This window comes from Pogoniulus pusillus, chromosome 8, assembly GCF_015220805.1.
Source record: "Pogoniulus pusillus isolate bPogPus1 chromosome 8, bPogPus1.pri, whole genome shotgun sequence".
Lineage (NCBI taxonomy): Eukaryota > Metazoa > Chordata > Aves > Piciformes > Lybiidae > Pogoniulus > Pogoniulus pusillus.
In genome coordinates, this window is record NC_087271.1 from 6948390 (window position 1) to 6964774 (window position 16385).

The 16385-nt window shown below is 39.0% G+C and overlaps 1 protein-coding gene across 1 annotated transcript; it reads right to left on the reverse strand.

Annotated features, from left to right (window-relative positions):
• Positions 1-1600: 1600 nt before the first annotated feature.
• On the reverse strand, positions 1601-15524 carry AKNAD1 (AKNA domain containing 1). The gene is made up of 16 exons (XM_064147108.1): positions 14343-15524; positions 13654-13713; positions 12985-13114; positions 12734-12882; positions 12564-12623; positions 11984-12111; positions 11026-11161; positions 10049-10212; positions 9451-9544; positions 8498-8610; positions 6984-7069; positions 5287-5409; positions 5096-5200; positions 4151-4232; positions 3241-3388; positions 1601-2608 (listed from the first exon to the last, which is right to left on the reverse strand). Exons 1-16 carry the CDS (start codon positions 15357-15359, stop codon positions 2489-2491), a joined length of 2715 nt encoding a protein of 904 aa, XP_064003178.1. The 5' UTR covers positions 15360-15524; the 3' UTR covers positions 1601-2488.
• Positions 15525-16385: the final 861 nt, after the last annotated feature.

The window sequence follows — 16385 nt, forward strand, 5'->3', positions numbered from 1 at the left end:
AAGTACTAAGCAGTTCTAATTTCAATGAATAACATTGGAGAAATGCTGCCAACTGTGTACTGAAGTACACTTTAAGTATATACAGGAATTATTAGTAAAGCTATTTAAAAAACCATTAATTTCTTAGACTTACTTGTGCTCATGTCTGCATACTCCTCTGTTTCAGATGTTCAATTGCCTGTGCTATGGAAGTTTCCAGATTTAGGGAGGGAGTAGGAGCAGGGGAAAAACAGAGGAAAAGGAAGCAATTGAATCTTTCAAATGACCTGGTAATTGAAAAGGAAAAGCAGAAAGCAAACAAAATAACAAAACCTGATGTGTTCAGAAGAATCAACTGTTATGAATGGAAGCAGTTTAGATGAATTCTAAACATAGTATTTTTCTGTCACAGTGGTAATGTCTTTATTTCTTTTAGAGTATTACTTAAATAATTAAAATGACTACCCTTCTAAAGGGGTATTGTATTGATGTGCCTTGAAATGTTAATTGGTATGTAAAATCTGAGAGAAGTGTCCAAGTGAAAAGGGATACATTGCTTGTGGCTCTTTACAACTTTCCCAACTGAAAAGATATTCTACTTTTTATTTGCTTTGCAGAAATGTGGGTTTAGATTCTTTTCTCATAAGTCTGCCTTCATATTAACTAATGGGTTAAAAGAAAATCTTTGCTTGGCAAGTACAGTTAATCAGAAGGTGGGAAAAGATAAAATTATTCCTTTAACATAAGAGAGAAGTGAAATGAGAGAGTATTGTATGATTCTAAAATGTTGCCAGACATTTGCATGGTGAGGATAAGTTGCTGTAGCTCTCATAGAATCAGCCAGGTTGGAAGAGACCCCAAGATCATCCAGTCCAACCTAGAACCCAGCCCTAGCCAATCAAATAGACCATGGCACTAAGTGCCTCAACCAGGCTTTGCTTGAACACCTCCAGGGACAGCAACTCCACCGCCTCCCTGGGCAGCCCATTCCAATGCCAATCACTTTCTCTGCCAACAACTTACTCCTAACATTCAGCCTATATTTCCCCCGGCACAACTTGAGACTGTGTCCCCTTGTTCTGTTGCTGGTTGCCTGGGAGAAGAGACCAACCTCCACCTGGCTACAGCCTCCCTTCAGGCAGTTGTAGACAGCAGTGAGGTCTGCCCTAAGCTTCCTCTTCTCCAGGCTAAACAACCCCAGCTCCCTCAGTCTATCCTCACAGAGCTTGTGTTCTAGGCCCCTCACCAGTTTCATTGCCAGACATGACTACCTGAGCTGGGGTGTCTAACATATGCTACTTCATTACCAGCAGGAATAAAGGAACTGCACCTTATTAATTTAACAAATTAATCAAACATCATGTATTTCAAAACCTTAAGAACTTGTTAAGAAGAAATATGTATAATGTTTTTCTGAATTCTAGTTTCTGACTATAAATTTAGTCAAAATGCACACCTGGAAATCAGTGTTTAAACAACTGCACTTAAAATGTATTAGTCTTTACATTGGCAAAAAGAACGCAGCTCTGGTGTAAAACCTGTATGTGGCTGCAATTTTTTTCCCCTAGTCTCAAAGCATAAAAGCACCAAATACAGACCAAAGAAACCTGACATCCAGGTCTACTTCTTGAGGACTAAAATAATTTATTTCAGTAGTACATCAGATCCCTTTTCTTGATGTTTATTTGTTGCCTAGAGTTAAAGAAATGCCAGCTTGAAATGTTGGATTAATTTTGCATATTCATCAGTTGGATTTTCTCCAAGTGATGTGCTTTAGGCTTAAGTGTTGTCATAAGTTCAATATCTGATAGCTGATAAATACAAAACCTTTCAGGCTTTCCAGTTTTGGAGTCCATTACCCAGTTTTTCCAGAAGGGAAAGTCAGACATTATTGTAAAGTTAGATTAAAAGAGAGATGCTTAAAGACAAGAAATCTGACAGTAAGATGTGGCCCAAACCATCTCCTGGTTTCTTGGAGGAGTTTGTGGTTGGGGAAATCTTGTACAGAGGTTTATTTTTCCAGATTTCTTCTTGGCTACTTTTGACTAGATCAAGAATTGTTTTACCATGATCAAAAAAGGGACAGTGTTGTGTCCCCTCTACGTGTAATACTTTGCATGTAATGCACAGTACACATTACATAAATGGTAATGTACAAAGGTGTATTACTACTTTTGATGGTTCAAAAAGTAAAAGAAGGTAATGTGAACTTCTAAACAGACTTTCTGAGAGACAAGCTGAAGCAGTAATTACAAGGTAAGGACACCCCACTGAAGCAACAGTTTAATTGTTAGGAGTGCATAGACAACAGAATGTATTACTCAGCTGCTGAGACATGCATGGCAGTATCTGAAAAAAACAAGCAACTCTTAATGTAGGGCACTCTCAAAACAAAATAATTAGATATTCACTGTGACTTAGTATGCTAGCATGATAAATGTCTTGGGTGCAAAAGCTGTTTCCCTGTGGGCTTAAGCACCAAAACAACGTGGCAATTGAAACAGAGTGATTAAAGCTGTTTCCTTTTAACTTTGGCTAAGTCTTCTGAAACTGCTCGAACCATTTGTTCAGTAGCTTTCTTCAAACTGTTTGCAGTCTGTATGGCATGATCCAGAGTGGAACTTAGAATCTGTTGGGAAAAATACAGCAGTCTGGTTAATGCTGAAGGCAGAAGTTTACACAGGCATAGAACAGAAAGTAATGTTTAATTGAGGTTCTGTATAACATTTTCACTCTGAATCCATGTAAAGTAAAATTTCTGAGTTGTGTGATAGACTGCTGCAGGATTCAGGTTGGAAGTATCTGCAATTTACTTATTTCTCTTTGTGTAATCCTTTGAACTGAGGGATACTCACCCCTTTCTAAAGTGGAAGCCCTGGTGTGATGTATGTTTCCTATATTGAGAAGGCTTTCTTTTAGTTGTAGTAGTGGCTTATATGGCTAGGGTGGTATTCTTTCAATATATGAAATGTAATCTATAGAAGGTAAGATCCAGTGCTCCTTTTCTGTCCCTTTCACCACTCAAACAGGGACAAAGCTGCATAAGAAGTCTGTAACATACTCTTATGAAATACTATACTAATATGTAAGCTAAAATAGCTGGGGTTTTAGCTTTCTCCTGTCTACCCTCTGAATGGACTAGACATGTTTAAAGGGTAACAATCAACTTGCTGAGAATGGCATGTTCAACAGTGCCATGATGTGGGGATGTACTTTTCCTGACGAGTTGTATGGCTTTTAATTTCCACTCTAAAATCTTACCTTTGTGTTAGAATCACTAGCATTTCTGTTTCTGGTGTTGATTGCAGATCTTCTCTGGACAGACTCCTTGGTGGGCAAATACTGACGGGAAGGGATAATTTCATCATATTTGCTTGAATAGCAGGTTTTGGAAGCCTCCAGGTTTTGCCTAAAGATGTGATATATGGAATACAATACAACCAACTTTAGTAAGCAAAATAAATTTTAAACTACAGATGAAATATATACATCTCAATAGCAGACCCAGTTGCAAGTTAATTTTACAGTGAGTATAATTTTGCATGCCAAATACAGACTTCCTTTTGAATCTGTGAATGGTTACATCCTCTTAATGAAGTGAGATTTATTTTTTTCTTAACTACTGTGTCAGCTAAAGAATGAGGAGTAAAGGTTTGACTTAACTTAGACTGAAAAATGGAATCATAGAATCAGCCAGGTTGGAAGAGACCTCCAAGATGATCCAGTCCAACCTAGCACCCAGCCCTGTCCAGTCAACTAGACCATGGCACTAAGTGCCTCATCCAGGCTTTGCTTGAACACCTCCAGGGACGGCGATTCCACCGCCTCCCTGGGCAGCCCATTCCAATGCCAATCACTCTCTCTGGTAAGATCTTCCTCCTAATATCCAGCCTTGACCTCCCCAGGCACAGCTTGAGACTGTGTCCCTTGTTCTGTTGCTGGTTGCCCAGGAGAAGAGACTGACCCCCACCTGTTTACAGCCTTCCTTGAGGTAGTTAATACTTGCTCCTGGGTTAAACATTTCATTTTAACTGAGCAGAATCATAATATTCAGCTTGCACCATAAGAAAGCATTCCTCCTGCTTATCACACTAGTGAGATTTTTTTTCCATGGGGAATATTTAACAATGCTTTGTCTATTATACTGTATATAGTTGCTGCTACAACTTACCTTCCAGAAAGTCTGTTTAGAAGGTCACATGATGTCTTATTTTTTTGAGTCTTTTGAGTGAAGATTCCCTTCAGTGAACAAGCTTGAGTTGTTGATGCCATGTTTAAAACAAAACCAATCCAACAAACAAAAACCAAAGAAGAAAAGTAATTTTCTGTGCATTTAACATTTTTATCTAACAAATAAAATCAAATAACTGTCACTGCTAAATAAAACTTTACTATCAGCAAGATTTTTTTTGTAGATGAGAGCAGATAAAACTTTTTGGGGGTTTGCTGTGTAATTTAGTACCGTGGGAAATGTGATGCAGATTTGTACCCCATTTGATACAATGAAAGGGGAAATGTAGAAAAATCAGACTCATAATCCTAATGAATACTATTTTGATTTATAGTTTTGTAGTTTTTATAGAAAGAAGTAGCTAATTTATACTTTGCACTGCTGATTTTTCTTCCTGCATGCAGCTTTTTCATAAGATAGCAGTCTAAGATAAGTGGCTTTAAAAGTTGTTCAACTTCTAATTTTTTATCTGTTCTTTTTAATTGGGCTTTCCTTGAACTTGCTGCATGTCACACTTTGAGTATATAGAGAGAATTTTCCTTAGTACATGTTTACACTACAGTAGGTAACACCTAGCACTGAACAAGTTGACTCAGTGATGCCCAATTTTGACATTCTTCCATATGGCACTGCAAGATGAGATACTGCTGTCATAAATGAAACACCCAAGGCACTCCTCATAAAGAACCAGAGAGGTTAATGCTGTTGTGCATGGGGATTAAACTTGCACAAATGTGTAGGATTTGCTAATCCTGCTCTACAGGATCTATACACATCCACTCTTTAGCTACAGTGCTACTGGTTGGCTTGGTAAATGCAGTGTGGCTTTCTGCCTCATAAAATCTAGTCTGTTGATGGATAATTTCAGTAACACATCATACTTACAGGAGGAACCAGACCTTTTATTTCTGCATAGGGCACAAGACTCATCAGACTCTTTGTAATTCCTGAATTTACATTGATCTCTGCTTCCTCTAGGGCATCTAAGTCCTGAAAACAGAGGCATGTTGGTGAGCAAAACTAACACTGTAAACTACATTTTTAGGTGGACTTGAGTATTTTTGCGACCATTATACCTTTTCTTTCTCCATTTAATTTTGTATTGAATCTTTTATAACTTTCATTCTTGAGGTTCACAAGTTCCTTGCTTTGTGAATCACCATAAGAATCACAGGCTGAGATGTCTTCTGAATCACTGCCTGAAATCCCAAAAACACATTTAAAGGGTCTGGAATAACAGAAATGTTGACCTAGGTAATAACATGGCTTTCAGCACCATAATTTCTGAGCCCTTGGCTGCTATTAATAAACTACTGCAATTTGGAGAAGTAATTTTCCCTCCATTTACAGGTGGTGATTGAACTTTATAGATTGGTTTTCAGCCCTGACCATAATTTGGGTTTTCTTTGAGGTTTGTTGGAGTTTTTTTGGTGGTAGTTTAGGTTTTTTGTTGTTTGTTTGAGGGTGTTTTTTTGGGTAGTGATTGTTTCCAGTCACAGACCTGGATTTTACAGTCTGGGGTTATTTGTTTTGTGTGTTTGCTTTTTGTTTTAAATTTAAGCTCTCACTGCCCTTAGGTTCTTGTTTTGAAGGTTTAAATTCCTACAAGTTCAAGTATGGACAAAACAATGTAACCAAAGGCAATGTGACAATAATTTGGGAGGATCTAGTACAGCACTGCTTGAGCTATTGCACAAAGAGTACTACTAATGATGGCTCCAGTATATTATATTAAAGTGAAAGGATATCATAGAGAAGCCAAGGACAAAAGGTAGATCAAAGGTAAGAGCAACTCACATATCAGACTTAAAAGTAACTCTAGGACAGCTCATGTTATTCTTTGCTATTTGGTGGGTACTGAATGCTTTGGAATATTCTGCAGTGGAAGGATGAAATTGGTGCTGTACGAGAAATAAATGCTGAGAGATTCATAGCCAATTGTGAAGAGCTTAAATCATGGATAACTTGACAGGTGACTTAGCCAGATTGCAGTAACCTGTGTGCATTCTAGTTTGGATTCTGTGAAGTTGTATTAAGGACTAGACTCACAAAAGAGTTATTTTCAGTCTGTAGAGCAGGGATTTCAGAAAACTTTTTTTCCCCCCTTTGTTTTAATGCAGAATAAGGAAGTTGAATCAAAAAAACTAGAACTGGAAGTGATGACATGAAGTATTGTCATCAAAATTGGATTCTCCTTCTAGGGCATGAAAGAAATGCATGTAATAAAGGGAAAAGGTAAAATCAAAGCACTGTGTGTTCACCACTGTTAGCTTTTGAAAATGTTGTTAGTAGTAACAACACTTAGGAAGTGGCACTTGGAAATTTATCTAGAAGGCAAATTGGAATTATGAAGTTGATGTTTGACAGGGCTTCTGGAGTTGATTTGGTCCAATCCCAAAGAAGGACCAACTTTGTGGGTTAAAGCCTGGTCCATTTGTGTTTTGAGTATCTCTGAGGATGGATATGCCACAGCCTCTCCAGGGCAAATAGTTTTAATGTTTGAGCAGATCCTGCATTTGAACTCTCTTGCTCATATTTCACTGAGATTTTTGTGGCAGCTTATCTGTTGCCTTTTGATCTGTTACTGAGACTTCCATAATGAATTTGCCTTCTTCAGTCTCCCTTTTATTCTTGGTGTCTTGTGCTGTGCTAAGCATGTTGAAACTGCAAAACAATTTTCATGCTGCTGAGATGTGACAGCAAAGTATTACTTATCAGGATTCAGTAGTAGGAATAAGCACAATTCTGGTCTTTGTATGCCATCACTACTTACTCAGGTTGGTGTCTGATAAATCAGTTGGTTTTCTCTGAACGAAGTGTGAACATGTTCCAGTTTTCCTTTCCTGGATGTTTACATTTCTTTGACCATGAAAACAGAATGATATTTCAATTGTATCTTAATAATAACTTTATGATGAGCCTTATAAGCATATTATATTACTGTCTGACTGCTGCTTAGCTGAGGAGAAATCAGAGTTGCTCATAGAAAGAACTCCATCTGTACCAACTACCTGAAAAGATGGCAAGTATTAACCGGATGTGAAATGCTGATCCTTTTAGCCTGAAGGACTAATTCTGACAAAAGGATTCTAACTTACCAGAGCTGTTAAAAGTGCTTAAAAGTAGAAGTTTCAATAATCACATCTTTGAATGGCAAAGTAGTATGGAATCGTACGTATTTCTCTGTGTTCACATATGTTGTATACAAATATGAATGGTAAGGATGATGTGGAGTCGTCGTCCCTGGGGCAGTTCAAGGCAAGGTTGGACGTGGCACTTGGTGCCATGGTCTAGCCTTGAGCTCTGTGGTAAAGGGTTGGACTTGATGATCTGTGAGGTCTCTTCCAACCTTGGTGATACTGTGATACTGTGGTCTGTCAATAACTTTGAACTATGATGGCTTTCATTTTATTGTCTTTAGAGGAATGTGTGTGATGTACTTGCTGACAGCACAAGAAAGATGTTCCTTGTTTGCATTGTTTGACATGTATTTTCTACTTAGGGAATACAATATCAAATATATTCACAAATTTTTCCACCTATTCATGAAAGTAATGATGAGAAGATTGAGCTGACAACCAAAATTTATGAAGCTAGGTGAGCTTTACTAGATAAATTTTAACAGCTTCTCTGTAAAATGATCTGAGAGCATATTTAGATGAATACTACTGTGTTCTACACTGCATGTATCATAAGATCCAGATTTGGATAAAGATGTATTTTGCCACAATTTCAAACTTCTAAACCACCAAGTAGAATTACTTCATCATGCTGTCATTTCTTCACAGAGTGATCTTTACACTTGAAATACATGCAGATGTGCCAATATGCTCTTCTTCCAGACATACCAGTTTAATTTATGGCCATGATGATTTCAAATGTTTTTTCACTGCTGAACACTTTGCAGTCATCCCAATTCAGGTTGCTGATGTGCATCACTGAATAAAGAACAACCACAAAGCCTCTTCTCTTAATACACTATTAAAACAACTGCGTGTGTTTAAGCACCATATAGTGGTCCACTGAGATGGGCTGCTTTGTAATATGGAGTTATCCTGTCTTTCATAAAATTGATGGGAGTTTTGCCATTCTTTTGGTCATGTGATATATCCCATACCTTATGTGATTAATTGGTGGTAAACTTGAAAATAGTCATCCTTCCATTTTTATGTATTAAAGACATTATTCAGTATTTCATGCAGAGTCCAGTACAGAGACATAGAAGTGTATATGCATATATCTGTTCACTTTTGGCCTATAGGTAGCCAAAATAGACAATAAACTTACCCTTTCATACTTTCTTCATCAGCATTTAATTTTTCACTTAGTGCACCCAGGCTGTGGGATGCAAGACCTCCAGCAGCATATTTTTCCTCAGGTGAAAGGGATCTCTGTTGCACCTGGAAGGCAAGAAAAATTGTTTTACTGTTTATATTGCAGTGTATCCAAAACAGTATTGCAGATCAAACAGGTGCACAGTGCTTTTGCTTGCCATCAACTCTACAATTTGGTTCATCTTTTCATGATTCTAACTGGAGAGCAGACTGGACAGCATGTGAGCACTTCCTGATCTGTTAAGTTGCAGTGTAAGGCAGGTTTTCATGTTGCTTTGAGAACTGGTCTATTCTGTATATTAGATAATTACCTACTGCAAGAGGACAAGAAGTGATGATTCTAAACTATGAGGGCAAATTTAGACCAGAAAACAAGGAAGATTTTTTTTCTTTTTCAATGAAGGTAGTAAAACATTGGCTCAGAGAAGTAGAAACCCCATCCCTGGAAACATTAAGGTCACACTGGATGAGGCTCTGAGGAACCTAATACAGTTATAGTTGTTGTTGCTCATTGCCGAGGGGTGGACTAGATGACCTCTTTCCACCCAAAGCATTCTATGATTCTGTATGTTAATTACTCTGTCTCAATGCCTTCAGTGTTTTTGTAGGCAAGTAATGACTTGTAGGTTTTTACCCTCTAAGAAACACTAAAGGTGTGCTAGTAAACACAATTAAGTGTTTCCTGAGAGAAGCCAACTTTACCAAGGTTGGCAAAAAAAATATTTGAGAATCTGTAGAATTCTCTTTTGGAAACTAATTCAGCAGTGTTATGAGAAGTGGTATTTCAAAAGCTGAGCCATCATGCTCTGCAAAAGCTATGGAGAAAAATATGTGGTCTGAAGCTGAACAAGATAATCTGAGTAGAGGAAGAAAAAAAAAAGGCAAGTGTGGAAACAGATGTCATACCATTGTGATGTCAGAATGCTTGTTTGCTAGCAGACCTCCTTTTCCCAGGGGCTGGGTGTCTCTTCTGTCTGTTGACCCAGCTCTCTTTTGTAACCTTGATTAAGAGGAAACCATTTATTTTATTTTGTTTTTTTTACTCTCACAGAAATTATTAACACCCATGGAATACTCCCCAAGAGGCCACAGGATTTCACAGTGTTTTGCTGGCCAGTTATGTAAATCCTACCCATGTGTAATTAAAAAAAACCCTGCAAATCCTGGCAAAGAAGTTGTTATGGCTCTGTACTTTCACTAGTCATTCGCATCTTCTATTTGGGTGGTTGCAAAGGATTTTATACAGAGCTATGATTTAACTCCTAGTGGAAGTAATCAAAGTGTTTTGGTATCAGCCAATACTTAGAGGTCCAGAAGACCCAGAAAGATGGGAATACCAGGCTGGAAGGAATTCTACAGTTGTAGAACTGTAGAAGTTGTTTATTCTGTGAATTTCCCTTTTGCTTTCAGAGGTTCCAGACATCCCAGTTTTCTATATTCAGCAAATATTTTTTTGGTACACCTATGTAAATCTGCAATAGCTCTTTCACAGTGTTTTACTTACAGGTGAAGACCAAGATTGCACTTCTCACATTCTAAAGCAAATTGATTTGTCTGTGAGATTACATCAGCTGATGGATAGTTTTCTTCTGCATCGTTCTTGTGAAGAAATGCAGTTTCAATACCTCTTCTTTCCAGAGGGTCAGCAATGCTTGAATCTGCTGAGCTCTGTACGAAGGAACCATAGCACAGGTACATGCAGTATGTGGTTATTGCATTGAAAGTACATGGCTTCTGCCAGCCAGCTTTTTCTGAGTCTAACTTGAGATTCAGAGAAAGCTCTTCTATAAAATACTGACTACAAAAGCATTTGGGAATCCTTACCTGTAGATTTGTTAGAAGGCCATAAGGTATTTCTTCTCTGCATATATGATCCAGGACAAACCACAATCAGTAAACTCATTTTCTTGTAGCACAATAATGTTTGTTCTTTTAGTAATTTTGCATTTTAAAGATCTTGGAAGTTGCTTCCAACTAAACAGTAGTGATTAATTCCCCAAAACAAAGACAGCTTTGTAAAAGTTTAAGTAGCTGCTCATATCTTCTTACTCTGAAATAGATGCTTTTGAAGCTGGGATTAATAACATTTTGTGTAGTCTGAGGAGAATAAGGAGAGACTTCAAGGCCTTGAGAAGGTTGGTGAAAGAGTCTGGGGCTCAAGTTATTTTCTCTTCCTTACTTGCAGTACCTGGCCACAATATGGAACAGAATAGAAGTATTCAGTCTGTAAACACCTGGCTCTGAGACTGGTGCTACAGGCAGAGTTTTGGGTTCTTTGACAATGCTTGGTACTTGGGTTCCTCTTACAGTTAATGAAATATTACCAAGTTATATGCTATCATGAAGTAATCTGTTACCTAATAGCATTATGCTTTTACTAGAAGAGAACATACAATGATACAAGCATACTGAGGTTCTTGAGACTCTCATCAGTAAACCACAACAGTTATCTTCAATAAAACACACTTTAATAAAACATACCTCACAGTGAGAGTATGATGAATGGGCAGATTCATAGGAAGCCGGCAAAGATGACAAGTCGCAGTTGCTATCATCAGTTTGCTCTTGGAGGTCTTCAAGCAGCGTGCCAAGTCTAAATATTTCCCCTTCCACCTTTCTGAACCCAATTGAATATGCAGTTAGTGAAACATGTATAAATTGGTATTTTATTTCTTAGCATGATCCCCATATCAAGCATTGCAGTACACTTCCCATATGGAAGAAAATAACTGAATGGAGATCACCAAGTCTCTTTCAAGTACTTGAATTAATCACAGGATGTCAGGGGCTGGAAGGGACCAAAAAGAGATCACTGAATCCAACCACCCTGCCAGAGAAGGACCATACAGTCTAGCTCAGGTCACAGAGGAATGCATCCAGACAGCCCTTGGAAGTCTCCTTAGAAGGAGACCCCTCAACCTCTCTGGGGAGGCTGTTCCAGCATTCTGTGACCCTTACAGTAAAGAAGTTCTCCTTTACGTTGAGGTGGAACCTCTTGTGCTGCAACTTACACCCATTGTTCCTTGTCCTATCCCAGGGAGCAGTGAGCAGAGCCTGTCCCCCCGGCTCCTAACCAGCCCTCAGGTGGTTATAAACATTTATTAAATCCCCACTCAGTCTTCTCCAGACTAAAAAGCCCCAGGTCCCTCAGCCTCTCCTAATAAGGCATGTGCTCCAGTCCCCTAATCCTCATTGTAGCCCTCCCTGGACCCTCTCCAGCAGATCCCTGTCCCTTAAAATACAACATTGATCAATTTGATATCTTAATTATAACTAGGATATATAATACTAAGATGAATTTTGGCCAAACCATTTCTAGCTTACCAGGTATAATGATAATATTTTTGCTTCAGACCAATTCTGATGGATAAATGAAATAATGGTCATAAGACACTCAAAATATGGAAAATGTACTAATGTACTATTTAACACTTCTAACCTTTCAGGATCAAACTCTCCAGCGTTGATAGATTGGTCCTTGTAGTTCTGCAGCTGTGAATGGTGTTCTCTAGCCGTTAGGTAATTCCTTTCCAAGACATCAAGGTATCTTTTCAATTGATTTAATACCTTCACCAATGAGAAATATACTCAATAGCAAATGTCATTATGATTTGGCTATGTGTAGCTACTTGGGTTTGTAATCCAGGTGTTATTTGAAGTGATGTTGGTAAGGATGTTGCTACAGCTCTGAACTGAAACAGGACTGCATTTTCTATGTCCAGTTAGTACTCTGTGCTGCTGTCTTGTGTACAAGGAAAATCTTAAACCACAAATTCTGAATGGATAACCTTGCAAGTCAAAACTCCTAACTTACATGTCAACTTAAGGCCTTTCACTAACTGAGTTTTAGTCTTTAAAATAGATTTAGGAGTTCAGCCACCTACTGAACAACTTTGGGTTTGCCCCTTGAACTCGTCATTTCAGTCTGACGTTGAGAAAAAGAGCAAGGAGTACCTTGTCAGAACAGTGTCTAAAGCCACTAAAAGTGCATTTCAGATAATTGGAAATACATTATTTACCAGATAGTTGTCTTGTGAAAGGAATGTGTCTTGGGTCATATGCTGAGAGAAGTTCTCCACCTTCAAGACAAAATGTTAGGCTTTTATTTGGGAGTAAAACGATTAATATGCCAAATGAATACAGAATTTGAGCATTGGTGCGAAATACATATTGAAACAGAGTTCTTTACTTCTTTTGTCAGTTGATCTGTCTGATCCTTTAGTATTTGAGACATCTTTTCTCCTAGTGTTAGTTCTGGCAGTAAATTGGAAGGGTCTAGACATTGTGCTTGTAGTGTACCAGCTGCTGGTGATGCTGTTGCTGTTCTACACTGTAAGCCTACGTGATAAAAAACAAGATTAAGCAATTGGAGTTTCTGCCCAAAAGTGCAACCAAAATACATAAAATAATGATTTGCATAGTTACAGTAACTTCATTTACTTGCTTTAGACAAACCATGTGTAGAGTGTACAGGGGTAGGAGCATGTAATGTAAAGACTTCAGAGGATGTCTTGGTGCCTCCAGAGTAAATGGTGGTGCTGGCATCTGGAAAATCTGGCTGAGGAAGGTTCTGTCAAAATGAGGACTTGGGTTACAGAAACAATGTATAGCATACTTGTGAACATGAAAAATTAAAATCAACCCCCAAACCCAGCCATACAAAAACATCATAAAACTACGAAGCACAAAAGATTCCCAAACACCAAAAACATCAAAATAAATAGGATGAGTTATTAATTGTAACTAAAAGTTTATTATAATAGTACCTTATCTTTTCCTGTGGTTGTGTTTTGGTACATGTATAGTGTCCTACTGTGCTAGTTTGAGCCTAGCAGGGATATTTTGGTGAGAATAATTAGATTATAGGCTGTAGACATCCCCACTGTTTCCTTTTTGCAGCCTATAATCTAATTCTTCTCAACAAAATATCCCAACTAGGATCAAACTAGCACACCTACTGTGCTTAAATACTTCATGTTGTGAAAATCTAAAGGGGATCTGTATAAATGGGAAGTACAATATAAAGGTGACCAAAGAATTCTGAGGAATATGCATAGTCCTAGAGATAAAGGAGAATGAATTGAAAAGAAATAGTTTGGATAGATTTACCTTTGGATTCCATCCGAGATGGCCACTGTGATTCTGGGTGTCAGCATGATGTGTCAGCATCTTGTTTGTAGCCAGGAAACAATGGGGTATATATTAGAACTTAAATAATTTACTGATAACAAATCTAGGAACCAACTTAATCATCTCTATAGGACTGTGAGTCAACTCCATGACAGTGTGTGCAATTTGGAAGTGATTATCTCATTACAAGCAAACTTTAGAAGAAATTTACCAGAAATATTGTTGTCAAATTCTTTGAGAAGAATTAAGTTGCCAATAAGTAGCACTGTAAATAGTATGAAGACTGTTAAGATGAAAAGGGCAAAGACATCTTTAACAAACACAGTATGAAAAAATAGATTTTAATAACTTTCAATTTAATATTTTTGATGGATTTGAACGTTTATGTACACTAGAAATAACAATTGACAGTGAATTCTCTAATGATTTTTTAGGATGCTTTATAATCACAAGTAATACTCCACAGGGCATTGTTAATATTTGGTGGTGAAGGTCTTACGTAAATTCAGTGCCACAAAATTTTACTTGTGAAAGAATTGGCTGCAGTGATGTGTTTGGTGATAGCTGTAGATTGCCTGCATGAACCAGTCATGTTAGATTTTACAGGACATAGAGTACCTTTCTATAGTAAGTGTCATTCCATTAAGTACTAATAAGTTCTTAATTACCTCCAGCTGTTGCAGCAGTTCTGGAATGCTCATTTCTTTGTTCTCTGCCTCAGCAGAATTCGAATAGTTCTTGTTTTCTAGAAAGTTGATTGCAGTTAGTGGTTTACTTGGCAAAATAGGGAAGGGTTTTGTTCTTTCAGTTGTGGGGACTGAGTTAATTCTACCACTTGGTTTTGGTACTTCTGGAGCAACTTCAGAGAAGTCGAGAAGGGAACAGTGAGCTTGACCTTGGCTGTATTGGAGCTCGTGAAATGAAACTGTTGTGTTAAATGGGGCACTCTTTACTTGCATGTGTTGGAAGATGCGTGTATCTTCATTCTTACCAATTAACTCTGACTTTTCTTGTCTGAACCCACACTGAGCAGTAGATGAATTCGGTTTCTTTGAAGCACATCTATTTTCAGACACTGAATTCTGATTTTTATCACCGACGTTTACTTCCTTGTGCTTTTCTGAGTTACTGTCTTCCAAGCTAGTTGCACAATGCTCAGGTGTTAAAGGGCTTTTGACACGTTGTGAAGGCTCAGGTTTGGTCACAATGTCATCGATGCTTTCACTAAAGGACGTCTCTGGTATTGTCTCACATTCAATTAACTGACATGTGTGTGTTAACTCCTTGGAAAAGTGACGCAAAAGGACATTGGGTATTTTGGAGTGAGTTAGATGGTCTCTGTTAGCTGGTTTACTAGAACTACCAGCAAGTAATCCCTTCTTAAAGGTTGCTTCATTTCCAAGCTTTGCAGCTGAACTTCCTGCTGTTCCTATGCCACCTCTGCGGTGCTTGGAGAATTCTTCAGCTTGTGGATGAGTTTCATAACATGCTTTTATGTTTCTGTTATCTTCAGAACACACTGAGTTTAAAATACCAGGCATGGCTTTTGTAGGAGGGCAGTCATTTAAATAATCTGAATTATGATTGTGTTCAGAGCTTACTCCCACGTCTCCATCATATGGTAGGTCATCTTGTTCCTCATCAGTTGTGTTACACACTAGTTCATCTGAAAATGAACTATACATTTGGGGTTCATGTAGTTGGCTCTTTTTCTAGTCTCATAGCTGGTTTATTAGAATGTTGCTTCTCCAACTTTGGATAGAGCTTTTATAATACTGCATGGTTCAAAACCTGTCATGTCTGAATAATAATTATTGTATATTTAAATACCTTACAAATAGACTTACAGTAGTTTAAAGAATCATTCCTCTTATACAGATTGTTTTCTTTCCATATTTACATTAGTTCAAGTCTGGATTAACTGCTGGAGGAAATAGAAATGACAAAAGCATAGGGCAAAGGAGAATTGAGCATAGTGCCAGGTAACTGTCATTGCTTGTCAATCCTGCTCTAGTATTACAGATTAAAAGGGTTGCAGAGCCATGCGTGGTACAACAGTTCAACCTTAGCTAAGTAAGAAATAGTTTCTCACACTTTACCTCGCCCCCATAGTTTCTTCAGCAGTTGTCTTCCTTTTTTTTCCCCTTTATTCTCACTCCATGTCATCGGATAAAATGCAATGAATTAATATAGTGAAGTCATGTACAGTCTCGTCGTCTTGGGAAGATACAGCCTCAGAAGGTCCGGGCAGAAAGAAGCGAATTTGCAGCCTCCCTTTCCTACAGGCGATAGGCTGGCTAGCGGTGCGGCTCTGCCTTGTCCTCCGCTGCAGCAGAGGAGACTGTGTTGCAGGCGTGCAGATGCTGCTTGCATTGAAACCCTCATCCGCGGAACTGGTGCTCGGATGGAGTTACTGTGAGAGCCCTGCGCCGGCCAGCTGCGCGGCGGTGAGCCGGGGCCGGGCGGCACAGCAGGTGTGCCGCGGGCGCGGTGTGTGCCCAGGTGCAGGTAACCTGAGCCCTCGGCGGGGCGGGGGGCACCGCCGGCACCGCGGCCTCGCGCAGGGGCGGCCTTCCTCTGCCCCGCGCGCGCCTCGCCATTGGCTCGCGCGAATGATGCGGCGCTCGGGCGGGCGGGCCGTGCGCAGAGCCCCTGGCGGCCCTGCCGCTGCGGGAGGGCGGCCCCGGCGGGCGGGCGCGCGGCGATTGGCG